The following is a 27,016-nucleotide window of genomic DNA, read 5'->3' on the forward strand; positions in this document are numbered from 1 at the left end:
GCTGAAGCATTCTGTCTGTCAAATCAACAGAAGATTTGAACCCAACATGAGACATTTCTCATTCAGAGATTGCAGATGCTTTATTCATGAGCATTAGTATGATATGGCATGGCATCATTTCCAGTTTACTGAAACTAAGACATACGCAGGTTAAGTGATGTGTCCAGAATTACAGCAGAACAGTAAACAGGGCATAGTTCCCCTGTCTGAGCCCTCAATGCTGGGTTCAACAATCTGAGTGATTTCAGATACATAGTTTAACTATTTTTTCTGGACAAAAAGCAGGCTTTTAAGGCAATTGCTTTATGGATATGGCGTCAAACAGCAACGTATTTACTTGTATAAAGACGTCATGCCCTGAAAAATAGATTAAAATATGAATGATAAACATGTCTGTATTAGAAAGCAATTCATACCCAGGTAAAGCTGCTACGGCTCCCGAGTGTCCTTCCATTAGAGCTGCCTGGCACTGGATTAGTCCATGTTTGTTTCCATAGCCTCTTCACCCTCCTAGGCAATAGTCTGTCTTCTCCTCATTCTCAATATCTGGATATGATTTAAATTTTTTAAAAAAAGTCAAATATTATGGCCTATATTCTGTAATTTTAAAAATTTCTGATTATTCCCACTAATCTGTAAAGTTCAAGTTGGCAAAAAAATAACAACCACCATTATCTATACAACTCATATAACTATAAAAAACGCCTTGTGTTTATATTGTTTCTGTTATGCCTAATCGTAACAGGCTGTTGTTCATAGCAGACTCCTGTAGCTTGTGGCACAGGAGTAAAAAGTGGAGGTTTGTTCCTGAATTCTCAAGCCTCATGGAAGTCAGTAGAATTTTGAGGAAGACAAGTGAAAAATCCTGGGCCAGGAGATTGCATTTATTCTTTCTTTTATTTGGAGTCCATTGGAAAAATGCGAACCATGTGCCAAGTAGACCTGGGAAAAACCTCTTGGAGAGTGTAAAAGCTCTTCTAGGATGACGAGCTGTGAAATAACACAATATTTACAGAATCACAGAATGGCTGGGGTTGGAAGGGACCTCTGGAGACCATCCAGTCCAACCCACCTGCTAAAGCAGCTTCACCAGAGCAGATCACACAGGAATGTGTCCAGGCGGGTTCGAATGTCTCCAGAGGAGACTCCACAACCTCTCTGCGCAGCCTGTTCCAGGGCTCTGGCACCTCAAAGTAAAGAAGTTTCTCCTCATGTTCAGATGGAACCTCCTGTGCTTCAGTCTGTGCCCGTTGCCCCTCATCCTGTTGTTGGGCACCACTGAAAAGAGTCTGGGCCCATCCTCTTGACACCCACCCTTGAGATATTTATAAACATTGATAAGATCCCCTCTCAGCCTTCTGTTAATGACAAATAGCTCCTTAAAGGCTGCCTAATTTCGCTCTGTGCCAGGAGAGCTGGCAGGTAAACCAGGTGTGAGGCGAGCGGGCGGGCAGCCCCTCACCCCGCGGCTGCGGCCTGCTGTCCTCAGGGGCGGGGACGCCGCTCCCGCCCGGCTCCGTGCCACGGCTGCCCCGGGCACCTCGTGCACGCGCTCCTGCACGGTCTGTCCGTCCGTCCGTCCGTCCGTCCGTCACGCCAGCATTAAGCAGCCCGCGGGCAGCTCGGTGACTCCCCACGCTGAGGCACCGTCCCCGTCTCAGCGTCGGTGAAACGCGAAAATAATCAATCAATCAATCAATCAATCAATCGGGTTGTTTCGCTCGGTTTTCGGGCCGCTTTCCTGCCCGGGAGCGCCCCGGCCTGTGAAGCCTGCGAGGCCGCGGGGCGCGGGGCCGCCGCCATGGCAACGGGGCGGGACCAGGCGGAGCGTGGCGGGGGGGGTGTCGCCGCGCTGATTGGGCGGCGGCGGGCGCTGACGGCTTCCGGCGTGCGCGCGCGGCGGGCGGCAGGGCGGGCGCGCGGGCGGGGGGGCCCGGCGGAGGCTGAGGGCGGCGGGAGCGGCCGGGTCGGTGTCGGTGCGGGGCGGCGGCGCAGGGATGGACACGCTGGGCAGGAAGGTGGTGGTGTGCGACAACGGCACCGGGGTGAGTTGCTCCGGGCCCGGGACCCGCCCTGCTGCTGGGGTTGGAGGCGGGGGGGAAGGGGAAGCAGGACGACACCCCCCCCCCGGCCCGGCCCGGCTTCCTGCCGGCACGCCCGCGGGCCGCGCCCGGCCTGCGCCGCCGCTACCGGGCCCGGCCGCCTGCCCCACCGCGCCCAGGCGCTGCCCGGGGCCGCCGAGGCCCGCGCCCGCCCTCCGCCAGCCCCGGCTGCCCGTTGCGGGGGGCCGGTGCGGGCTTGCGGAATGAATGGGCGGCGGGAGCTCGGCGCGGAGAAACGGCGATCCCGGCGCTCTGCCGGTTGTCGGGTTGTCGCTGAACCGGCTGAGCGGAACCTGCCGTGGCGGGGGTTTTGGGTGCTGCCTCTGGTGTGCAGATGATGTGCTGTGCCCCCCCCCGCCCCCCCAGCATTTTGCTGTTTTACCGTGAATATCTTGTTTCTCTCCATGCCCGGAGCCAACCTCTCTGTAGCAACGGGCGCTTAACAAAAAATCCCGGTTTTAAAAAATTTTTTAAAATTCTGAGTGAGCCCATTATACACTGAGCAACCAGGGATGTGTACTCTGCATGCAGCTTTAGGGAAACGAGAGAGGTTTTTTGCTGGTCAAAATGGAGCAGCATCCTTTCCTCCGTACCTTCCTGATCTGCAACGTACTCAAAATCGGCATTTTTTAGTCGAGACCCCCCGCAAAGGTTTTCTCCCCGTCCTTGCACCTTTTCCGCTCTCTGTGACCGTGTGAGCACCCACTAGAAATTCATCCTTTTGTCAGTGTACGCAGGCTGTGAGGCGCCTCGACAGGAAGTGGAGAAGATACCATTTTAAAGCAAAAAGATAAGATGCTTTAGGTGGATATTTCCCCTTGGTAATTTTATTTAGCAATCCAGGGTTTCCCCCCGTAAAAAATATTATGCAAAGAGTTAACAAAGCTGGCAGCATGTAAAGATCTCTTGAATAGCGAAAAAAAAAAAGGAAGTGATTTTTTTTTTAATATAAACACATGGAATAATATTTTTTTTTTTAAAGCCCAAGAGGGAATAGTTGAAACAAAGGCCATTGTCTTAGAGATTCAGCATCCTGAATTAGGGGGGTTTGCAATTAGCATCTGGAATGATTAGAATGGTTCAGGAGGCAGAACGTCACATTTGACAGTTCTGCCATTTGACGGTTCTGACGTCTTCTCATTTTTCCTCCTAAAGCAAAAATCTTTAATAGGGCTGGGGTCCAGAGCCTTCGAGTGCTTTTTACACTCTCATTTAGAGAAAGGAAAGAAAAGAAGGCAGCATTTACAATTTTCTTCTTACAAAGGGACATGTAAGCTTTTTTTTTGGTGTGGTGGTGTTTTGTTTGTTTGTTTAAATTATTATTGTTTAATACCCTTACCGTCAGGCCCATATCAAAAAAACCAAACCAAACATTTAAAGCTTCATCCCTTAGCGTGATCCTTTACATAGTAATACATCATTGCGTTGTAAAATGTTTAGTACGTGGGTAATGACAGCAGTGTGGGCCATGGGGTTGAAGCCACTATTTTTACCCAATTTCCCAAGCTGGGTTTGCAACACAGATTTTGTACAGTGTAACATGTCTGTTTGTGCTTTTAAATCAACGGACATCTTGGAATGATACTTTTTTTTTTTTTTTCCCCTCTGTGAGTTGTACCAGCACGATATAAATAACTATAACAGTGGACCCGTGTCACTTCAGCAGCTTTGGGTTGTGTTTGGTCTCTAAGCAGGACGACACATGTATGGAAGTACCCTGGCCGCAGTCGATGGTGTGGGGGAGCAAAGTATCAAGAAATAATTGTTAAGTCAGTAAGCTTGGAATATTTAGGTTGACTTGGGATAATTAAAGTGGAGGAAAATTCCATTCAATACATATTTCGAGCCTCAACTGTGTATTGACATTATCAACTAGTCCTATATTGTTAAACCAGTATTTTTAGAATAATATTTTTTCAGTATGACAAATAAGAGATGCTTTATGTCAAAATGATTTCCGATACACTGTGATATGTCATACTTAAAACCATGACTGAAGTTAAATCTTTTGCCAGGTGCCAGAAATATTACATGAAAATGGAGAATATATTTAGAAAAATCAGGTGCAATTTTAATTTTAGACTTGGCTTTGAAATGTACTGTTCTTATTATGCGGCAGCAGGAGTTCTAATGTCTCTGGCTGCAACCAGTCGTTGAGGAAGAGGTGATGAGGAGGAAGTTCTTGCAACACGGAGTGTGGCAGAGAGGCAGGCGATGGCACCTCAGAGGTCTAGAGCATTAGAGGTGGATGTTCTTATTGGTATAGGACAATCGTAAGTGACTTTGTGGCCCATCAAATTGCTCTAATTGTGTTTAGGGTGTTTGAGAGTTGCATCAACAGAAAGAATCAAGCACAGAGACCTGATAAGGATATTAGTATTCATTTTAATACTTGTCATGTGACCAGTTTGTGAGCTTCCTCATTCTTTTTGTTTGAAAGAGCACTTATACATACGAGTTCTTACGGTTTGATGACTCAGTAGGAAGTGAAAGAGTCGGTATAAACCACAGTGAAATGGAGAAAAAACTATATATGGTAAAACTTCTTACATCTGTGGCCTTGCACACAGGCAAGCTAAGTAGCTATTCTTAAAACATTCGGAATGTGTATCAAATGCTTGCAAAAATGAATGATGATGAACTGTTGGCTTCCTTACAAAGATACGTAAATTCATTGAGCGTTGGTGTTATTGTTCGAGATACGGTGTATATTAAGCATTGTACTGAAATCATTTGGTAATTGTTCCAGGGGGTGTGCACAATGAGGGATGGGAGAGAAACAGGTGCACTCTACTTAAATTTTATTAGAAGGCTTCAAATTGAGAGTGGAAAGAACAGTGAGTAATGTCTGGCACTGGAAAAGCGAAGCTGATTATATTGCAAACTATTGCACTTCATAGCATTTAATTGAAGATTTTGGAAGATCTTCTGTGAGGAAAGGCAAAGTATCTTATGTTTCTTGTACACCTTCAAAAATCTAAAACTGTTCAAGATCTACTATATTGATATGTTTGTGTTTCTTAGGTGCATTTACCTCTTGGTAGTTTTTCCACGTCTGGTTCTTCAGCCATAATTTCCAGTGTTGCATCATCACGAACCTACTGAACCAGCTGAATATTCAATGTTGTGTCAGGGAGAGCACTGCAGTAGGGATGCTCTCATTGCTGGGGAAACTTATGTGCAAGGGTGATTTGTTATCATCTTCACCAAATTTTCATGTAGCCTGGGGGAGTAAATTTCAAGTTTGAAGAGGAAGAGACAGAGTTGAAGTTTTGCCCCATCTTTCTGCTGTTGAGTTTACCAGACTTTGTGCAAATGTCATTTTTAAGACTCTCCGCTGTGGCCTGAAAGAAGTAGGAAACAAACTGTGAATGTCCAAGCTGAATCTTGCTAATTGAAGTTCACGTAGATTAAATCTGGTTTTGATTGTGTTTTAGGCTGGTTGGAGAAATGACAATCTGCTATTAAAATCTAAGATTTATTAATTGCTAACATAATTAACTACCCAGTAAGGTGTGTCATGGCTTTAATGTAGAGGGGGGCTGGAAGTTACTATTACAGCTCAAATAGTAAAAACTTAAAATAGTATTTTTGTAGATTGGTATTTTTTAGGTCAGCACAGTTGCATGTGACTTCGAGAGGTATTTTTAAGGTTTGCCAGGAGGTACTTACTGATTTTATGCAATAGTTACTTTGGTCATGTATCTCAGTGATTGCTGTGTAAACCTCAGGATTTATTTGTCCATTTGGCAGAATTTAAAGCTGTGAGTAGCGGAGCTTCTTGAGGGGTGCGCCAGTAGCTTGAGTTGTAAAGATTTATTTAGGTGTTACTGGTCCTGTCAGTTCTCTTACCCCACACAGTGATGACAGGTAGGGAAGTTGCTTTGTGCTGGGGGAAAGAAAAGGAAGAAAAGCTGTGAGTTAAGTATATGGGTGTAAGGGTGCATGGGCTTCCTGGAGTGCTCGTGGTTGTACTCAGAACAATTTATTTGGGAGGATTTGATTGTATGGGCTACTTTATAGAGCTTCTTTCTCACTTGACCAGGTCCTGCACAATTAAATTTATAATGAGTCTACCTGAATGTTATAGTCGCAACAAAAATTGTGTGATTGCCCTGAATGCAGTAATTTTCTAAGTCTGAAAGGGGGCTTATTTAAAAAAAAAAAATGTGGACACCATTATTTGGACTCAGCTCAGGAGTCCTCTGGTGTAAAACTTCTGGTGAAGTCTTCTGGTGTATTCAGGTAGTGTGATCCAAAAATGCTTATGGCTACTTCTTGCTTTCTCATAGCAGCGCTGCATTCTTGAATAATCAGATAAGATCTATGTAACTCCAAGGTACTTCTGGCCTTCATATAAGTGAAAGAGTTGATAGGGACTTGCCTTCCTGGAGAAAGTGGATTGAAGTAGAATGAGCAAAAAGAACGGTATGCGTGGTGTCATTCTTTGGTTATTCCAAACAGCTCTGCCTTTGGAGACAGCAAGCACTGAATGAGTGAAAGAAATTAGGGTCACAAGAAGCAAAAAAATTCCCTTCCCCCCTATATTAGCTCAACTTTAATTAAAATATCTCTTGGCTCTTTCTGTAACTGGCTTTATAAATTTCTTTTCAAAACAGGTGCCCTTTTGACTGCAGTGAGGCAAATAATTTAGAGCAACAGAAGGTGACTTCAAGTTACCGTTAGTGTAATGGCAGAATTCCCTTCAGCTGCAATTAGCTGTACGCCTTGCTGTGATAATTGTTTCAGTGGCAGTCTTCAGACCTCCAGAAAACTCGGTGAATGTTTGGGAAATTCTAGCAGATTTCTTTAATACAGCCTGAAATGGATAATAAAGCTTTGGGACAAGGTTCCAAGGAGGCTGTGAACTGTCTGTCCTTGGAGGCTTCCAACACCCAACTGGTCAAAGCCTTGAGCAATGTGATCTGAATTCAGTGTTAATGGCTTTGAGCCCAATGTTGGATGAGAGAGCTCCTGAGGTTCCCTCCAACCTGACTGATCCTGTGCTGCTGTGCTACTGCTGTTACACCCAAAAGGTTGAGTAATTTTGCAGATGAAAATGTGTAATGTTTTGTTTGGGACTGCAGGATGTTGTTCTGGCATGCTGGTGTAGTGCAGTACGCTAAGTGTGCATCCAAAAAAGCGAAGCCTGCTCTATATGAACTGCGGCAGAACATCAGAGTATGGTATCTGAACATCAGGAGGGCCACCAAAATGATCAGAGGGCTGGAACACCTCTCCTGTGAGGACGTGCTAGAGATTAAGGATTGTTAAGCTTAGAGAAAAGAAGGCACTGTCGAGACCTTATTATTGCGGCCTTTCAGTGCTTAAATGGGGCCTGTAAGAAAGATGGGGACAGACTTTTTAGCAGGGCCTGTTACAACAGGACAAGGGGTGATGGTTTTAAACTAGAAGAGAGGAGATTCAGGTTAGCGATGAGGAAGAAATTTTTTATGCTGAGGGTGGTGAAACACTGGCCCAGGTTGCCCAGAGAGGTGGTGGGTGCCCCATCCCTGGAGACATCCCAGGCCAGGCTGGACGGGGCTCTGAGCAACCTGATCTGGGTGAAGATGTCCCTGCTCATGGCAGGGGTTGGACTAGATGAGCTTTGAAGGTCCCTTCCAACCCAAACCATCCTGTGATCAGAGTCAGATAGCTGAAGAGCACAATTTGCTGATCCCTACCAGCTAAAATTGTAACTTCTCACTGACACATTTGAAGTTCTTGTTTTATAACTGAGCTTCCTCTAGTGACTGTATTTTTTTTTTCTTTTAATGCTTAGTTAATCTTCACTGTTTTCTTAGTATATACACTATCTTGGGCCCCAATGATATAAAGCTTCCTTTCATACATATTTGGGTAACAAACATTCTGAAAGAGTGTCCTGTTTGGTGTGAACTACTGTCAGCTGAGGTTTTGTTTGTGCTATTGTTTTTAGAAGTGCTTACTGCAAACTCGGATTTTTATCCTTAAAAGAAACCCTGGAAATTATGAAACTCTGAGACTATCTGCTAGTTCACTGTTAAACACTGTTTATAACAGCATAACACCTGAATTCACAAGGTGTGTGGTTTTGGTGGGGATTTTTTTTTTTAATTTGGTTTTGTTTGTTTGGTTGGTTTGTTTATTTTTTTTTCTGTTGTGTAATTCCTGAGGCTACTATGTGCTCTAATTGGAAAGGCGATTTAATTTGGTCTCATTGGGTAAGTGATCCATTACAAGATGATGGGTTTCAGCTTGCGGGATAACTTCTTTATAGAGTGGCAGGAAATCCAAAATCATACACTAGACTTTTTTATACGTCTCAACGTACTTAGTTGGTTTAGTACCTTTTTTCAAAAATCTGACAATCTGATTCAGAAAACATTCTGGAATATACTTTAATTCAGTGTTACAGGTCTACATATCATCTTAAACATGTAAATTTGATTTGAAAGTATAAATCAAATTGGTTTCTGGTGGGGCACGTGCTCTTAAATCTGGACTTTTAATTTTTTACTCACAAACAGGTCTCTGTTAGTAAGGAAAAGTAATGCGTGTTCTAATAAAATTATTTATTCTTTTTCAGTTTGTGAAATGTGGCTATGCAGGCTCAAATTTTCCAGAGCACATTTTTCCAGCTTTGGTTGGAAGACCCATTATAAGATCAACTGCTAAAGTGGGAAACATTGAAATCAAGGTAATTTTCTTTTTTAAAAATTTTTATTCCTTTCTGATGGATTAAAAATTCAGGACAGCCTTTGACTTTTATGTAATGTTTGGAAATGTTTTTTTTTTTTTCCTTAGTTCCCCTTCGTGTTTTTTCAGTATCTCTTGATTAATTGCTGTATTGGGTTTTAGCCTGTCACATATTACAAAGTTATTAAGAGGATAATCTAAAGCACTGGAGGCCTTCAGATAGTAGCGCTGAGGAGGCAGCAGGTAGGGCTCAAGTGGTTCTGGACAAAAAGGGGCTTCAAATGCCAATATGTAAATGATTTCAAGATTAGAAGGCAGAAACTGGATAGAAGTGGTTGATATTTGTCACCGAGCTGTACTATGAGGTTCTGAGACAATGCTGAAGAACTGCCGGAGCTTCCAGGTCTTTCTATACTGTTTGCTTTCTGCTCACAGTTGATGATCTATGATCTTGTATGAGATGTTTAACCTTGGTTGTGTTTGCATTTCATTGTTTCTGTTGTTTTTGTTTTCTTTTTGCTGTCGGTAGACATAGTACTCCACACCAGTTAGAGATGGAGAGGCTTTCTTCAGACTACCTCATCTTGGGGTGTTACTCCAAGTTTGGAATGAGGGGGGTGAGCCCCTGAGAATCTTTTTCTAAAGTCTGGGGAGCTATCATTTCTCACTTTATTTTATACTTACAGAGCAATGCTTCAAATGTTAGTAGTTGCTTCTGCAGTACAGGCTTCAGTAAATGTCTTGGCCCTGCTGTGGTCACATCCTCCCTTGTTTCTAGCCACGCATTCTCACCTTGTGCTGGCTGTGCTGGTTGTGTAGTCGTGTGGTGAGCCACTCCAGTGGGCTGATCCAGCTGAAAAAGAGTGATTTCTTTGTCTGGCAGAGTTCTGACCACCTCACCAGACGATTGCGGAAGCTCCAGTTTGAGGGCAAAGCAGAAGCAGGAACTTGAGGGAGAAGTGGGAGGTGATGCAGAACTGTAGAAGCCCTCACTTACACCACTGAAGGTCAAGTAAAACCACACATATACAGGCTTTCAATTTTGCCTTCCCTGTTGCTTCTGAGCAGCAGCTTCAAAAAACAAAAAGTAGAATTTGGTCAGTCTTCTACATTATTTTCAGAATCTATGGGTGACAAGGAGAGCTTCAGTTATCTGATGGCTGCTGCTGCCTGTAAAAAGTATTATCAGCAGAAGGCCATGTGGGGAAGACAAGAGGATGAAAGACATCAGACCTTTCCAACCTTTCCAAAATGTGCTTTTGATTTTAACATTGCAATACCACTTACCTTGCATCAGCTAGGACAATTTGCTTGAAAGGATGGAGATCTTTCCCTGTCACAGTAGACAGGAGTTTTTTGTAAGGACAGGGAAAAAAAATCTTTCTCTTGCAAGACTTAGGGAGAGATGTTTCTTCAGATATCTACTTGAACTTCGTGTGACAATTTCTTCAGGGAAGTCCTGGTGAAGTTTTATGAAAGTTGTGCAGTGATTTACAAGTCCAAGAAAAATTCTCTTGCATGGAATCTCATTGTTGATGTCATGTTTTCTTTCCAGTTGATCTGATACAGCTTGTCCTGCCAGTTTTGGTATCCTCTGATTATCTGATAATTTAATATAATTACAGATGACAGTGTTGAATTGGAGAGATAGGAGGTGGAAGTGGGTAGTTGCTGTGAGATCAGTGCGAAAGAACCAGTAAACTGTAATTTGGCTTGTGTTGCCTCTGTTCTGCTCGAGCATGGATGACATGGGTGTATTTTAGAGAGTATAAACTGTGTCTAGATTCTTCCTAGAAGTGTTATAGTATCTTCCTGTGTAACAGATTCTCACTCTTTCTTAAGGAAACAATGTGTCAAGAGAAGAAATCCCTGCCACAGATACTTCAGGTATCCCAGTAGGATAATGCAGTGGAAAGACTTAATAAGCATGAGTGCTGGTTTTCTTTGTGAGACTCTTGCAGATTTCCTAAAAAAATAAATAAAAAAATTTAGCAGATGAGCTTTACGCCAAAATTTAATTCTAGCTATTCACTGCAAGTTCTTATAGGATAAGTTTAAAACTGAGTAAATGAAGCTGTCAAGAAGATTATCAGTTTAACTTTTCAAAACTATTCAGAAAAGCTGCTCTTCCTGTGAAATTCAGCAACTATGTGAAAAGTCTGGAAGCTGAGCTGAACAGTGGTTATCATCCAGCTACTGAGTTACTGATTTCAAGTTGCTTTATCCATATTTTCCTTCTGAATTCTCATTTAAACCAGCAGCAGGGCTATAGCTTATTCTCTTACTCAGAGTCCCCAGTTCAGGACATAAACACAAAAAATCAGTTATTACTGGGATTATTTTGCTTAATATCGCAACATTAAAACTCTAAAACCAGAAGCATACATGCCGCTCTTAGCTTTTACTGACTTATTAATCTTTGCAGCAGGTTTGGGGCTTAATAACCTTCTTAGGAAGGCAGGACTGATGAGTAGCTTTGGCGAGTCAAAACAATTAGGATTTTAGGGCAGATCAGACCTGCTGAGCCATAGTCCGTGTCCTATAGTTCTGCTCAGTTTCTGCCAGTGCCTGGAGAAGGTCAGTCTGTGGATTTGAAGTGAGGAAGAGGGACATGTTCCAACCAGCCTCTTTGGTGCTGCCTGTGCAAAGGCAGCTGCCAGAAACTCTACACACTTTTCCTCTGACACAATTTGCGGAATAAATAGATTTGCCCTAGTGGTGCTGATGGTTATCCTGTGGCTTTTGACAGTCTAGGTGACTCAAAGTAATTTAATCGAAGGAGGAAAAATCTCAATAATTGTGAAAATTGCTTTAGTATAATTTTGGACAATGTTCATAGACTTACACTTCAGATTTCTCACGGTGCTTCCCAGCTGCTTTAATTATCTTCCTACCTTTGTGGCTCGCTATAGGGAAAGAGCTTTGAGACACGGCTTTTACTACTGCACTTCATGATTACTTATTTCCATTCTGAGAGTAGATGCCATAAGTTCGGTAAATATCTCTTATTTGATTCTTTTGGGATATTTGTTCCAAGATATATGAACAGATTAGCCTGCTTGTAGGTGAATGCTTTTATGTTACAGTTTTCAGTTCTTGTGTATTTAAAGCAGAATATTTAAAACAAAATTTAAATTTAGTGTTTGTCAGAGCTAGTTATGGTAAAATGCCTTGTGTGGAGTCTTGTCTAGTTCATATAAACACCTTGCCCAGGGTCAGACTCCAGTGTTACAGAATATTTATGCGCAGGCTTCTATTTATGAGAAAGAAGCAGATATACTGATCTTGTTTGCAATATAAGAAGTGTAAACATGACTCGCCAGTGACATGTAGCAATAGGGTCCTTTAAAAGAGACAGTTCAACCTGACGTCCTGAGAACACTAGTCTGGCCCTAACTAAACTAACTCGGACCATTTCTCGCTGTACATGCATCTCTTTTCAGCCTATTTCTACTGTGTACTTAAAATAATTTGAGAATTTCATTTAGGCCTTTTCTGACTTTCTTGCTTCTACCTTCTTTCTTCACCTTTCTTGACCTGTTGAAGTAGAATAACAAAAAGATGGTAAGTGAGGTGCCCCCCTGCTGTTTGTTTACCATTTTTGCTTGATGGGACTTAGTAGCTGTTATGTTATTTTTTGATGCTATTCATTGTTTTGTCTTGTCCTACATTTTACATTTGAATACATACTTATTTTGGAAGTTGTTCATTGCTTTGGTTTACTAGCAACTAATTAATGAGAATATTTTATGTATTGCTTCTAAATGCTACACAACCTGTAGTTTTGCAAGATGCAAGAATAACTCTTAAAGATCAACATGAGCTCAGCACCTTTAACAGCAGAAATTGCTATATTTAACATTACAAACCAAGAGCTTGAAAAAACTTTGATTTCAGTTAGACAAATATTACTGAGTACCAAAGTGGTGGCAACATTGAATGTCATATGGGTTCCTCTCTGCAAATGCAGTTGTGCTGTCCTCCTTCCCCCTCACCTGCCAAGTGTGCGTGTTTGTTAGAGTGCTCTTGAGAACAATTGTTCTGCCCTTTAACTTTGTTTTAAAAGGATGTGAAAGTTTTGTGCAACTTTCATTGCACATTTGAATAGCGGCTTTTCCTGGGCTGCATCCTGTTCAGCAACATAGAGCCTCAAAGAACAATGCACAAAAAAAAAAGACTTGTGATTTTTCTAACTGGTAGAGTTTCTGTCATCTTAAATTCTCAGGAGTAACGTGGCTGCATGGTGTGGTTTTCATAGTATGGTTTCAGTAGAGTATATTTGATTTAAAATGTTAGAGTCTTGACTTCTGTACAGTGATCTACTGTGCAAGGGAAAACAAAATGCCTTGTTAAGGAGAGGGGTTGGAAGAGGAATGGTTTGATTTAAACTATTTTCAATTAACTTCCTTTTTATACAGTCAACAGTAATTGTTTAGGTTACTTCTTTAAAAGGGCATTATAAACCGGACACTGGATTTTTCATTGTGCATCTTTTTTCTGCTAGCATTGAATAGTAGGTTGAGTAACCCTTATTTTTCTGTGCCACAGTAACTGCGAACTGTGGTGGTGTATTTTTGTATGAAGCAGCTGGGGTTTTTTTGCAATGAAAGGAATATAATACTAGCATGGTGCTATTGGTACCTAGAAATATGTTCTTATAGGCTAAATATGAGCAATTCAGTTAAGGTGTCCTTAGAAAACATGCATACTTCCTCTGGGAAATACGTGGGAAAGGAGCAGATATGATGCTACTAATTTGAATGTGCAATGTTTGCATAACTAACTTTAACAAACAGATTGCTCAATAAGTGTGAAATGCCTATACAAACTACGCGTTAATTGGTTGTGTTTGTGTAAAAATGCATTACTGGGGTTTTTGGCTTGGGACTTTTGGCATGGAACAGACAAGGGTATATTTTATATTGAGATGTGTCTCTTCGCACCCTACTGACACAGGCAATATGTAAACCATTGTTACTTTTAATGTCTAGTGTGGAACTTCTAATCTCCTATTTGCTTTTGCTACTGTTCGGTATGCTTATTCACCACTCATTTTTCCTTTTTTGGTATTGTGCACAGAAATTTGCAACATGCATGGAAAAGTATTCTGCTGATTGCACCTACTACCCTTATGTGCCATTTTGCATCTCAGCCTTTTGAAATTAGTATTCAATAAAAGAATTTTGGAGACGTCAGTGGAGAAACATCTGTACTTATAGAGGTCTCTGGTGTATCCAGCTGTAGCAGGGTTTATTGGTTTGCTTAAGGTTAATTGGACAATGGAATTAACAAAGTTTATTTTGGAAAAGGTTTGGGATGGGTAACAACCAAATTTAAATACTACATGAAATATATTCCACTTTTCTCCTAAGTGTCCGAAAATGATTCTTAAATGTGGGTATTGTTTAAGAAGACAGTTGGACACAGGCTGGAGCTGTTCACTGGCATTCTTGAGGATTTTTTGTGTTTGGAAAACTTTGCAAGCGCTGACATGCTTCTGTATTAAAACTTTACAGGATCTCATGGTTGGTGATGAAGCAAGTGAGTTACGCTCAATGCTGGAAGTGAATTATCCGATGGAGAATGGCATCGTTCGGAACTGGGATGATATGAAGCACCTCTGGGATTACACGTTTGGACCAGAAAAACTTAATATTGACACAAAAAATTGTAAAATATTACTCACGGAACCTCCCATGAATCCAACTAAAAATAGAGAGAAGATTGTGGAGGTATGTCTGTCTAGTAGAAATGGATATATATACTGTTGTTGAAGCAACCTTGTCCTCAGCCGTAGTCATGAAGGCTACTGTGGCGAAATTCAAACAAACCAACTTAATTCAAAAGCTATGAGCAGGCTTTTTGTCTCAAGCCATGTCACCAGTAAGACACATAAGTAGAAATACTTGTTTATCTTCATATATCCAAGATATATTGATTAATAGCTCTTGGATTAATGGTAATTACTGTGAATGACTTACACTTCTGTAAGCCAGTCATGTTTCAGAGGAGACTGAGGCTTGAGCAAGATGATGCTTACCAGGTGGAGTAGTGTTGTTGGAGGGAGCTGAGACAAAGGTGTGATGACAACCAAGTAATCTATCTTTGATTAATGCTAGGGATTATCAATGAAAGCCTTCTAAGAAGGAAAGCCTGGGTCTCGGATCCTCTGTCTCAGTGCTGCCCTGGGCGACCTGAGCTCCATCTGAACCTTGCGTTAAAGTAGGTTGTCAGATGTATATTGTTTAGCTCTGGTGCCATACAACAAAAAGTAAATTTTGAAGAGCAGTAATATTTGAGGGGAGAAAAAAGTTTAGTGTCCCTTTTTTTATTTCCTCAAGCATCTTAGGTATTTCCAATTAATGTAAGCATTCAGTGTAATAAAAATGTAATTAATGTGTTGTAAGAGTAGCTGATAGGGCAGGAAAAATGGATTCTATGTTTGAAACCTTATCCATTTATCAGAACTTTGAATGTGAAAGCTTGTGTGTGTATATATTTTTTCCCAAATCTGTTGCTTAGTCTAACAAAAATTTACCTTTATCATTATCTGCTGACCTTTCCTTTTAAGCCCTTTTGTTGTTACAGCTACAGTAGTGCTTTCTGCAGTGTGGCAGTGAATATATTTGCACTACTCTTTCTTTGAGTGACTTAGGAGCAAGCAAAGTTAGAAAAACTTAGGTGAAAAAATCAAACTGTACAATCTAAATTCAGCATTTCTTAGCAATTGTGGACATTAGAGACCTATTACCTAAGTATTATGTAATGTAACATTAGTAATACACTCTATTGTATGTTGGTCAGCTGTGGTGTGATGGACATAGTGGATTATTCTGGGTGGCCTCCATGTAGTGGGAATGGTTCAATTTCCTGTTCAGGCTTCTTTGCTTTTCAGCTGTCTACAATAGTGTTCTTGTTTCTGTTTTCCTACTAAACACAAAAGGCTGGGGTTTAGTTATTCTGGGATCAAGTAATTATATACCATAAATTGAAAGGTCTTGCATGGCTTCTGAAGTCTGATAAAATATTTGTATTGCTACATTTGCTTTTTTTTTAACTCACTCCAGAGATTGTAGATACTTAATCATGATCCAGAGGATTAGGGAGGCCTAAAATCCATTTTTGTAAATTTAAATTTGAGTTCAACAGAAGCTTATTGTTTCTATTAATATTTTGAATGGATCACAGTGTTATGAAGACTAGCAATATTTAGTTTTTAACTGCCACATATTTATACTCCTTCTGGTTTTGATATGGACTCCTCCTTTTCAGGGAAGCTATCCCAGTGTGAAGCAGAGCACTGAATTAAGATTTTTCCTAAAGCCTGCAGTAAATATAATAATGTCTCTGCATTTTGTGATACAGTACAGTAGCATTTTAAAAGAAAAGCTCAGTCATCTGGACCATATCAAGATGATATATAATTATTTACACTGTACTTCATTCTACTTCCAGTCATTCTCTCTCCTCACCCCATTGCTCCAGCAAACTCAGCCACTTAGTGACAGCAGCAAGTGTTCACGTGACAGCTATATTGTAAAATGTATATTTTAAAAGTGCTGTTTCTTTCACAGCGTGTACAAAACACTGGTTGCTCCTCAGCTTAACTGAGTGTTTGCTGTTTGTTTACCTCCAGTTATCTGCTGCATTCTCATTCTGTAGTACGGTCGGGAGCAGCCAGACTATAATCGCCTATTACGTAGCTGTGGAGATACTCCAGCACACTCACTTCTTGTAATCCCAACCTAGTGTTCTTTATTCTTTTTTCCCAATTTTTAGTTCGTCCTTTCCATGCCAAATTAGAACATCACTTGGTACATACTCCAAAAGCTGCTGTCACAAGTAGAATCTTTTCAGAACATCCTGCTCAGTGTTAGCATCTTAAGATTTGTTAACGTATATATCCCGTGTCCAGGCATTTTTCATGTCAAATAGAACAGACCTAGATGTCTTGAAAGAAAGAACAACAACCCTCCAACAGGCTGCATATAGGTTATAAAAGGGTTTTGCAGTGGCTTCTATGTTTTAGTACAACATGTGAAGGCAGTAACTAATGCCATTTGAATATTATTTTTTTTGCACAAAGATGATAATTTGGATTTTCTTAAAATAGTTTCTTATTTGCTAAGCACTGGGGTTGTTTGAAAGACTCATCCTTTGGAATAATGCTGGTTTTAGGCAATGACTGCTCAAATGAGATCTCTTTTTGAGTTGGTGCCCTTCAAGCTGTTCCTTTTTCTGGCAGACACTTCTGCTTCTTGTTTCTGAAGAGATTGCCTATGTGCTAAATCGTGGCCGGTACGGAAGTTACCAACCAACCTGGAAGTGCCTTGCTCACACTTAGCCCATGCACCCGACTCCTGTATTGAATTTCTTTTGATATTACCCAGTTCACATTGGGGGTTTATAAAAACCCAAAGCGTGATGTTCTCCTGGCAGGGTGCTCTGTGTTCCTTTCTGCTTGACTTCTGCTGTACTGCATGCTCACAGCAAATATCCCAAGAAAAGCAGCATCACTCTTCCCAGGGGTTTTGCCTTGTGCTCGATACAACTATGAAATAATTAACTTGACTTTGCAAGGATCAGGTTTTTTATATGAGCCAGCCATTTAAAATCACGGTATTCTAGCAGAGGCGGTTCTTTAAATAGTTCAGAATTCTAAAATTGTCAGGCATCGGCTTTTCTTAAAAAAATATTTAGGTATCTTTTACTTGAGCTGTGGGAGTACTTAGAATTTAATCACTTTCTAATCCTGGAAGTTGCAGAAGTGCTCAGGAGGCTGCAGAACAGCAAAAGCAAAACTTCTGTATATGCTGGAATAATCAGAGTTCATCCTTTTTCCTGGCAAAGCATTTTGAGGGGAGAACTGCTGTACAGTGTGATTTGTTTACTGGCCTTTTTGTGTTTAGAAAGAAGATCCTATAAACTCTGCATCCTTTAATCTCAGACTCTGTTTTTTCACTGAAACTAGTTTAGTGGTTAGGAGAACCTAATCTACACGACAAGCAGTTACTTTTCATGTTTCAGTAAGAGTTCTGCAAACCTGTGGTTTTTCTGTATGTAGTAACCGAGTAGCCCTACCTGTACCATTTCAAATGTTGTGGATTTTGCACTGATTTTTAGAATTTTGTCATCAGTTGTGCTTCAAAGAAGGGGAAAATAAGGCCCAGATGCAAGAGGACAACCTCTGACACTGGGCTGATTCTAGACCCATATGTGTAGGAGTCTGTTTGGTCTTGTCTTGGCATAATCTGCAGTTGCACAAAGTCTGTAGGGCTTGATATGAAGAACAAAAAACCCCTTGAGTTTCATTAGGTTTACAGCATACACCTTTAACAAACATTTCATTCCGAAGTCACACTTAAGTAAGGAAATACTTGGCTGGTCTCCAAGTACTGCCTCCCACTCCTTAAGCACTTTGGAAAGTGGCTTAGTAAAGCTTCAGAAATCGATGTGTGGGTTTCTTGAAAGTGTTCGCTTTCGTTGCTAAAGGGATGTGGAATATTTCAAATGGCTCATCTTGTATGAACAGGTAAGGTATAGAACTGAATGTGTTACTTACTGCCATAAAGTAAGTAGGTTTCTAATGTTTATGTAGAAATTTCTTGGAAAGTGTTTTCGATTAGTAAAAGAACACCATTATAGAAATACAGTTTTCAAACATATATGACATTTCGTATAAGTATTTGGCCTGGTTTGGATGTTAATTTTTGCTTCCATCTTACAGGTTATGTTTGAGACATACCAGTTTTCTGGGGTGTATGTAGCCATTCAGGCTGTTCTTACTTTGTATGCTCAAGGTAGGCAAAGATAACTTAAAATCCATTTAATTTATAAATATGTCGCTGAGCCAAAGTTCTAATGTGGTATTAACGGGTCTTGGGCTTAATTCAGCACTGCTACAAACAAGCTCAGCTCTGTCTTACGGGCTTGCTTTTTGTTTTGAGGAACTATTGACAGGTACCACTGTCAGCATTTTCATGGACCAAGAGTGGAGACATGCTTGTAAATGCAAAAACCTGGTTTATCGAAACTGTCGTTGTTTCAGGATACAGTCGTTTAGCCTTTGGCGTCAAGTCTTAGCGACATGCTTTTGATTTTCTGATAAAGGAAAACATGATTACAAGTGAATTTCAAGCAGATGACTTTGCAGTCAGTTAAAAAAAATGTTGGTTCTTTTGCTGTAGATAAATGATCCTCAGCCTGAGGAGAAACTAGTGGATTAACTGAATTTGATAGAAATTCTACAGCTGGCTGCAATCCATCCAGGATTTTAAGAAATCACGCAAGCACAGGAGTTCTAATAACAGGACTTCTTACATCTGTTTATTTGTGGCTTGCTGTATTTAACTGTCATCTAGCAAGAAATATTTAAATATCTTTGTCCACTAACATGTCACCATAGTTTCTATGTCTAAGAGCAAAAGTGATGGGATACTGGAAGGGTAGTTTTGTTATGCAAGTCATTAAAAGTAGCTGAACCAAACCCACTTTTGCAGACCTGAATATTCATTTTATTTGCTATGATCTGTGCAAATCTCTTCCTTCCCTGCCCCCCACCTTGTTTTTTCTGGTTCCTTGTAAGTATTTAATGGACTTACATACACAGTTTTATATTCTACTGTAATTTTACACGTATTTTACCGTATAGTGCTCAACTACTTACAATGTGTAAAACGACTTAGAGCAGTCCACAGTGTTTCCACAAACTATCATCTAAAAGAAAACTGAAGACCTTCTAAGATATAAAAACCAAGTGGCACATAAATAAACATTTGCTTTTGGAAATTAAAATAAATTAATAAAAACCCCACAACTTTAAAACATCCTACTTATTTATATTACATTAAAGTAGTGGCTAAAATTACATACCGAGACGTGCCTCATTTCAGTGCACCACGTTTTGTTGCTGCCGTTAAAACTCTCTTAAGACTGATGTTGATTTTATCTGGAATGTTGTGCGCTCATGTACCTTTAAAAGGCAAAGGGGGTTATATATCAAAGCACAGTTCTAATAAGGAAATTCGTTGGCAATTCCTCACAAGTCATTGGAGTTCGGTGTAGTCCCCTGTGACTGTTTTCCTTCCTCACTGCGTGTGTCCCATTGCAAGACTTGTTGTGTTTACATGGCGGTTATTCCAGTTCACTAATAAGTCTGCGGATCTGATCACACAACTGAACCAAGGTTTGTTCTTTGGTTCATTCAAGGCAGATAACCAATTTGTTTGCCTTCTGTTCACAAAGCTTGAGTAAATTACCGAACCAATGTACCTTGCCACTGCAGAGTAAATGTCCCTTCGTTATTTTAAGATTTGAGAAACTGATGTAAGATTGCTCATATACAGCTGAATCTAAGGAGGAATTTCTGGCCCATCAAGCATTTGATGATCTTCTCTTTAGAGTGCAATTTAAGATGTCAATTTAAGATGTCAAAATGCCAGATAAAATTGTGAATGGTAGTTAAAAGGATCTACAAAAAAGTAGAGGTAATACTTTTTAAAAAACCGGTATGAAAGCCTTAAGTTTAAAATCCAGCTGAATGGAAATAACTGAATTTTAAATTGTGACTACTTTCCCCAAAATGATGGCTGGGGGAACTGAGGTTGTGTTAAGATTACAATTTAAAAAAACTGTGTTAAGCTTGCTACTATTCTGCTCTATTTATGAAGGTGCTAATAAAAGTCATACCTTTTTTTTTTTTCTTCCACCCCATTCTTTTAGGTTTGTTGACTGGTGTCGTTGTGGACTCTGGAGATGGTGTAACTCATATTTGCCCAGTTTATGAAGGTTTCTCTCTCCCTCATCTCACCAGGCGGTTAGACATTGCCGGGAGGGATATCACTAGGTACCTCATTAAGGTAAGAGGAAAGAATTTTTAAGGTTGAGGCTGGTATGTGTGGTACATTGGTTCAGGTTAAAATCCCTTGATAGCAAGAAAACACTTTACATTTTTCCTGTATTATTCACGTTAATGACATAAAGAAGTGTATTCTCGGTATTGCTTCAGTCTATCCTTATTATGTTTCCTTATCTAAATCAAGCTTAATATTATTGGTAAGTTGTCTTTCTTGATATAAAACTAAAATAAAATTGTATTCTAATAGTTCTACTCATCTGTTTCCAGAAAGACTTTTTCTTACTGTGTGGAAAATACCATAGCCATTCTTGTGTGATTATTAAATAAAACAGTATGTTTTATAGACTATTTGTTTGGGGTTTTTAAATATAAACAACACTCTGGATTGACAGATTTTTATGGTTAAACTGTAATATTGGAGTTTTCTGAACTGAAATTCTAAATAGAGGTATTATTTTGGTTATCTTTCACTTGTCTTTGTAACAGTTATACTGAAATTTGTGATGTCGAAGAAAATTTCCCACTTGGGGTCATGCTGCTGCTATTCTGATTTTCTAGTAATAATGAATTGTGACAGATTTGACTTAATACTAAATTTGCAGTTAAATAAAGGAGACAAAGTTTTAAAGATACATGTCTGAATGTACACACCTACTGATATATGGATCTGGACTGTTCCTCTCATTGACTGCTGACCTGCTATGTTCCCTCTAGCTCCTCTTACTGCGAGGGTATGCGTTCAACCATTCTGCTGATTTTGAGACTGTTCGCATGATCAAGGAAAAGCTGTGTTATGTGGGATACAACATTGAACAGGAGCAGAAACTGGCGCTAGAGACCACAGTACTAGTCGAATCCTACACAGTGAGTGTTTTGAGACAGCTTTTCTTGTCCTAAACTTCGTAAGTTTAAATTCAGGTAGCATTAAGCTATGATTCCTTCTAATTTTTTTTCTTGGCCTTAGCTCACTTCCCAGACAGAGGAATCTGTAAAATGGGATTGCTTTGTTCTGGGAAAACTTTTAAAAGCGCTTTTTTTTGTTTTTTTCAGATTTTTCACATGACTTTGTACTCATTTTGGTCATTTTAGATCCTTGAAATTTGAAGTCTGGGAACTTGTAGAGAAAGTGGACTTACTCTAGCATGTCAGATCAAGCAGTGACATGTATGAGACTGATATCTGGTAACAAGAGCAGCAAACCTGCTCTTAGTGGAAACTTCCTGTGATCACACATGGAAGAAAATAACTTGCAGGAAAGCATTACTCTTACATTGCTGTAAGATCATCTTTTAGATGGATATTGGGAGCTATGTTGCAAGGAAATGTTTGTTACGTCGGTATCGATGTATCTGGTCCTTGACATCTCTAAGTGAATCGTGTAACAACTGAAGAATTTGTGTCTTCTTTCAGTAGCACTGAATGACTTCTTGCAGTCATGATAATTATCAACAATTTCCTGTTTTAAAACATTAGGGAACAGCGTAGGTTATTTCCTCTTGGTTTGTTTAGCATCTTAAGTAGCTAAAAGTAGTCTTCTAAATGGTGTTTTTTCTTCCCCAGCTCCCAGATGGCAGGATTATCAAAGTCGGTGGAGAACGGTTTGAGGCACCAGAGGCTCTCTTCCAGCCTCACTTAATCAACGTAGAGGGGGTTGGTGTGGCTGAATTGCTGTTTAACACCATCCAGGCTGCTGACATTGATACCAGGTAAGAACAGAACCCTGTTCCATCAGGGTGTGGGGTGATGTGACAACTGCGTTCAGACAAAATAACGTCAGTGTCTAAAGCAAAAGATATGTGCCCTGCTGGGGAGGGTGTAGACTGGGAGTGGGGGTCAATCTGAGACACTCCTTGGAACTCAACAGGTTTTCTGGAAACTTGACTATTTTAGTATGAACAAGCAAGGATAAAATCCTGAAAGTGCAATTTTTAAAAAAAATTTTTTTTTTTAATGCTGCTTTCTGGGACACCTGGAAAAGCACAAGCAAGTCTGCCAAACTCACAGAAGCTGGTTTTGTGTGGCGACCATTTGTTAGATTTTTATTTGCTCCCCTGTACGTACAGGTACCTACTTGTACTATAGAATATACAAAATAACACCAGAACGCCTGTTTTCTTGGCCAGGTCTGAATTCTACAAGCACATTGTGCTGTCTGGAGGGTCCACCATGTACCCCGGGCTGCCATCGCGACTGGAGCGGGAACTTAAACAGCTCTACCTGGAACGAGTTCTGAAAGGAGACGTGGAAAAACTCTCGGTAGGCACGGAGTCGCTGCTTTACTTGTGTGGGGCCGAGGTTTATCCTGAGTCCCCACTAGAGGGAACCACGTAGTCAGAAATCTTGGGTTAGTTTGAATGTATAATGGACTGTTGACTGCCAGGGCACAACTTGTAAGGTCGGTTTAATGAAGCTTATGAGTTGTTGTGCCTTAGAAAGTCATCATTAAGCAAAAAAGGATTTTTTTTTTTTTTTTAATCTTTGAAAGTTTTGGCTCATGCTATAAGTGAAATACTCAAAGGCTGGAGTTCTCATACACCTTCAAGTGGAATAAATTTCCCTTGTTCACTGGTTACTGTGATAAGCAGACAACAGCCACACGCACATTACAGAGGTAACGCTGCATTGTAATGCTCTCTGCTTTTCAAGGAGGAGATATTTACAGAGAAAAATCCTTCGAGTGAAGTTTCAAATGTTGAACTGAATTGAACTTCCCTGGTTCTTAACACGGTGTTCTCTAAAGATCTTTTGCAGCTATGCAGAATGACTCAATTGTACAGAATGTTTTAAGTCTAAAACAGTATCTCACACATAGCTTTGACTATACTTATTTTTGCTCTTGGGGTTAGAGCTTTAGCATTAAAGAATTTAAGGGAATATTAATTAGTTAAGCTCATCTAGAATGTGTAAATTTAAAATCTGTCCCGTCTGCCATTCTAAAACTTGGTATGATTTTAAAATATTTTGTGATTTTATGATCTGGTAACTTCTGATAATTTTAGCCATCGAAGTATTTTACTCTTTACCATGTTCATGAAATGCAAAAATACAGTCTTTAATTTTGTATTCTGACTCCTGGGCTTTTTGTGGATACACTGAAAGTATAATTTTGAAGAAAGTGTCAATAGCTGTCTATAATTTCCAGCGCAAAGTAGTTATTTTACTTTGGTTGTGCAAGCTGGAAGCTCATGCAGGGTGCCCTATGCTAGTATTTCAGTTTTCTTGTTGCATTTTTCTCACTAAACAGTTTCCATTTCATTGTTCTGCTGGAAAGCACAATTTTATTTTGAACGGCTTTGTTTCAAGAATCCTAGTAACGGTTTCTTTTCTTTTTCTTAGAAATTTAAGATCCGAATTGAAGATCCGCCTCGTCGAAAGCACATGGTGTTTTTGGGTGGCGCGGTTCTAGCAGACATCATGAAAGACAAAGACAACTTCTGGATGACCCGACAAGAATACCAAGAAAAGGGAGTGCGTGTGCTGGAGAAGCTTGGTGTGACTGTTCGATAAATCCCAAAGCTTGTTCCCATCACATGTCTAAAGCTTTTTTTCTTTCATTGCCAATCTCTGAACTCATTCAGCTACATGCTATGGAAAGGCCTGTCTGTGGCCTTTGACCCAAAGGTCAGGTTTTGTTCTGGTTTCTTGGGGTAGCTTTTCTTAAATGTTTCTTAATGTGGCGAAATTTGACTATTAAATTTGACCACTTCCCTGCAAACAAAACAGAGCAAGAGCAGCCTGTCTACTTCATTGTTCCTTCCCAGTAGGCAACTGGGTAATTCTGGTAGGCTTTTTCTTCTGGGTTTATTGCTGTAGTACCGCTAGCTTTTGTCTCTAGTTCACAAGGGGTTGTGTGCCTTTTTTAGCATAAGAAAACCTTTAAACAGGAGCTTTTGCTATTGGGTCGTTGTGGTGGTTATCTTTGCATCTTTTTGCCTCTCTCTACATTAAGATTATTTTTTTTCCTTTCCTGCAATTAGGAATTTTGATTAAACATTGTTAGAAACTAGGTGAACTAGCTGAAATGGCTTTAACACACAGTTTCGATTTAACATGGTTCCATACGCACTGCTGCCTAAACTGGGTTCTGAGGTGGTTTGTCCTTCAAGATGGTGATGGGGCTTTCATACTGTATTTCTCTAAGTGGGCATGTACACAGTTGCCACAAACAGAGAAACACACCTGATATTCTGGCAAATGTAAATTTGTGGCCTTAGGTGTCTTTTTCTGGAGGGAGGAGACAGGTTTGAGCTGTGTTGCTTTTCTGTTAAGGGACAGATGGGGGTCAATCTGACCAAAAATGCCTCTTTTTATAGCTAAATTTTGGTACTATGTTGTCTCAGCATAGAGAGCAAGAATGTTAAATTAGCTATTATGTAACTTTTGGGAAACGTAGATGTGCTGAGACAGGAGCCTCTAAACTTCTGAAGAATTTTAATAATTTCAGAAATGCTTGTGAAAACTGTAACTGTAGATATTAAAACCCCAAAAACTAAGTGTGAAAAGTATGATGTTTTAAGTGCTTGTATGTACATCAGAAGCACTTCCATTAAACTTTACAAGTATATTAACCTAGTGCCAAGTAGTTACTGCAAATGAATATTTTGATGACTCGTGTTTATTGCAGCAAGCAGATATTTATAAGCAACCACTGGCAGTAGGTTATAAAGAATGGCCTATATTTGATCTAGTTAAAAATAACGTTGGGATATGAGATGTTGTTGATTGGTCAATATCCACAACTCATTTTGTCCAGTCTTGATTTTTGATACTTAACGTGGGATGGGGAAGGAGGTTAAAACCAGTGATGAAAATGCTGTTTCCAGAAAGTACATTAAAGTTGAGTTGTTCAGAAAAAATAGAAGTTGTCACTAGTAATTATCAGCCATCTTCTCTTAGTCGCCTGTATTTTCTTCCTACTAGCAGACTGGTAACTATCTTTTCAATAAAATCTGCCTTACATAAAGCGTAGCAAGAACTGCTTGCATATGAATGCCAGTTAGACTTAGTTCTACTTTGCTTTTCATGGAAATGTATATCACTTCTTACTGGTTTTCCAAGCCTACCATAACATTTAAACGTAAGGAAGTTAAGATCTGCTTTTGACTTCCAAACCTTGGAATGTATGAGAGATGCTTTCATCTACTTGCCATTTGTCTACATCTTTACGTTAATAATTGACCCCAGGAACATGGAAATATTAAACTCCCTTGGATTCTTAAAATTTGCTTTCTTTCTAAATCGAGCAGATAGCTTCCTTTCGGTTGAGCGAGCCAAACAGGCAGAAACCATGTCTGCATTTCTTTAATGACAAGACAGTCACTATAGTATTGCTAGTAATGACCATTTAATTATAGGTGGGTGGGGTTTTTTGCAGCTATATTTACTCTTAACTTGAACAATATGAATTTACAGGCATGCCGGTCATGCCTCAGTGCATGCACTTAAGCAGTTACTAGATTTTTGGGGACATGAATGTAAGGGGTACTCTGAATTCCTGTAGTTTTCTGAACATTTAATACACAAGATTTTAAAATGCTGTGGGCTTGCTTTAGAGCTATGGTTTCTCATGTGGCTGTCTCTGGGCTTTTCAGACAGTGTTGAGAATCATGGAAATAAACCAAAGAATGATTTTAAAACTTTTTTTGAATGACAATCTGTCATGTGATCTTTCAAATCTAGACCTTGACCCTGCAACCCTTTTTCTAAACCATATTCTCTCCTGTCCATTGGCTTTGATTGGGTATGTGCATGTTTGAGCAAAGGTTTTGGAATTTGGCCCTTTCACTAGAGAACTTTTCACAACACCATGAATAATAAATGTCAGTTGATTGTGCAGAATCTTGGGTTTCCATGGAAACCGTGTAGATATTTTTTTTTAAAAAAAGGCAACTAGCATTTAAAATTACAGCTATCATGGATTCAGAAGAGCGCATACATAATCCAAACACTGAATGGGGTGTCCAGTTGTGCTCAGTGTGGTTCTCCATGTGTATGTTTGCATACACCAGAGTGTATGTGTGTGCTCTCAGCTCACAGCTTCAATATTGCTCTGAAAGCAATCTGGTTTTAAAGGTGTTTTGGGTTTTTTTTTGAAGACCAAATAACTTGAGTTGTATTTGCAATATGCTTCAGCTCCTATAAAATTAGAACAGAAGATGCTGCATCAGTTGTAAGTTTTTTGGGAACATCCTATTTTTAATGTTAAGCTGCTTCAAACCCCGCCCTCCCCCAGTGTTCTAGGATGTTAACCGATGTAACACAAGTGGCTTTTTATACAGTTCTGAATAATGTTAACACACAACACTGGTTGAGACCATGAATGGAATAAACATCTATTTAAATTAACAGGTCTTTTCAATACAAAAATAAAATCAGATTT

General features: G+C 40.0%; 1 protein-coding gene across 3 annotated transcripts; it reads left to right on the plus strand.

Annotated features, from left to right (window-relative positions):
- The first annotated feature begins 1,931 nt into the window (after positions 1–1,931).
- Positions 1,932–27,016, plus strand: ACTR2 (actin related protein 2). Of its 3 annotated transcripts, XM_065631228.1 has the most exons (11): positions 1,932–2,045; positions 8,671–8,781; positions 10,623–10,667; positions 12,330–12,344; positions 14,297–14,512; positions 18,508–18,580; positions 20,502–20,638; positions 21,352–21,501; positions 22,198–22,343; positions 22,761–22,893; positions 23,974–27,016. In XM_065631228.1, the coding sequence occupies exons 1-11, from the start codon at positions 1,998–2,000 to the stop codon at positions 24,142–24,144; spliced, it is 1,245 nt and encodes a 414-aa protein (XP_065487300.1). In that variant the 5' UTR covers positions 1,932–1,997; the 3' UTR covers positions 24,145–27,016. The 3 variants fall into 3 exon arrangements, with proteins under 3 accessions (XP_065487300.1, XP_065487301.1, XP_065487302.1); XM_065631229.1 differs by lacking the exon at positions 10,623–10,667; XM_065631230.1 differs by lacking the exons at positions 10,623–10,667; positions 12,330–12,344.

This window comes from Caloenas nicobarica, chromosome 3, assembly GCF_036013445.1.
Source record: "Caloenas nicobarica isolate bCalNic1 chromosome 3, bCalNic1.hap1, whole genome shotgun sequence".
NCBI lineage: Eukaryota > Metazoa > Chordata > Aves > Columbiformes > Columbidae > Caloenas > Caloenas nicobarica.

Coding starts and splice junctions, on each gene's coding strand:
- ACTR2 (XM_065631228.1), top strand. CDS start 1,998: ATGGACACGCTGGGCAGGAAGGTGGTGGTGTGCGACAACGGCACCGGG. Junction 21,502..22,197: donor TACTAGTCGAATCCTACACA/GTGAGTGTTTTG, acceptor TTTCTTCCCCAG/CTCCCAGATGGCAGGATTAT. Junction 22,894..23,973: donor GAGACGTGGAAAAACTCTCG/GTAGGCACGGAG, acceptor TCTTTTTCTTAG/AAATTTAAGATCCGAATTGA.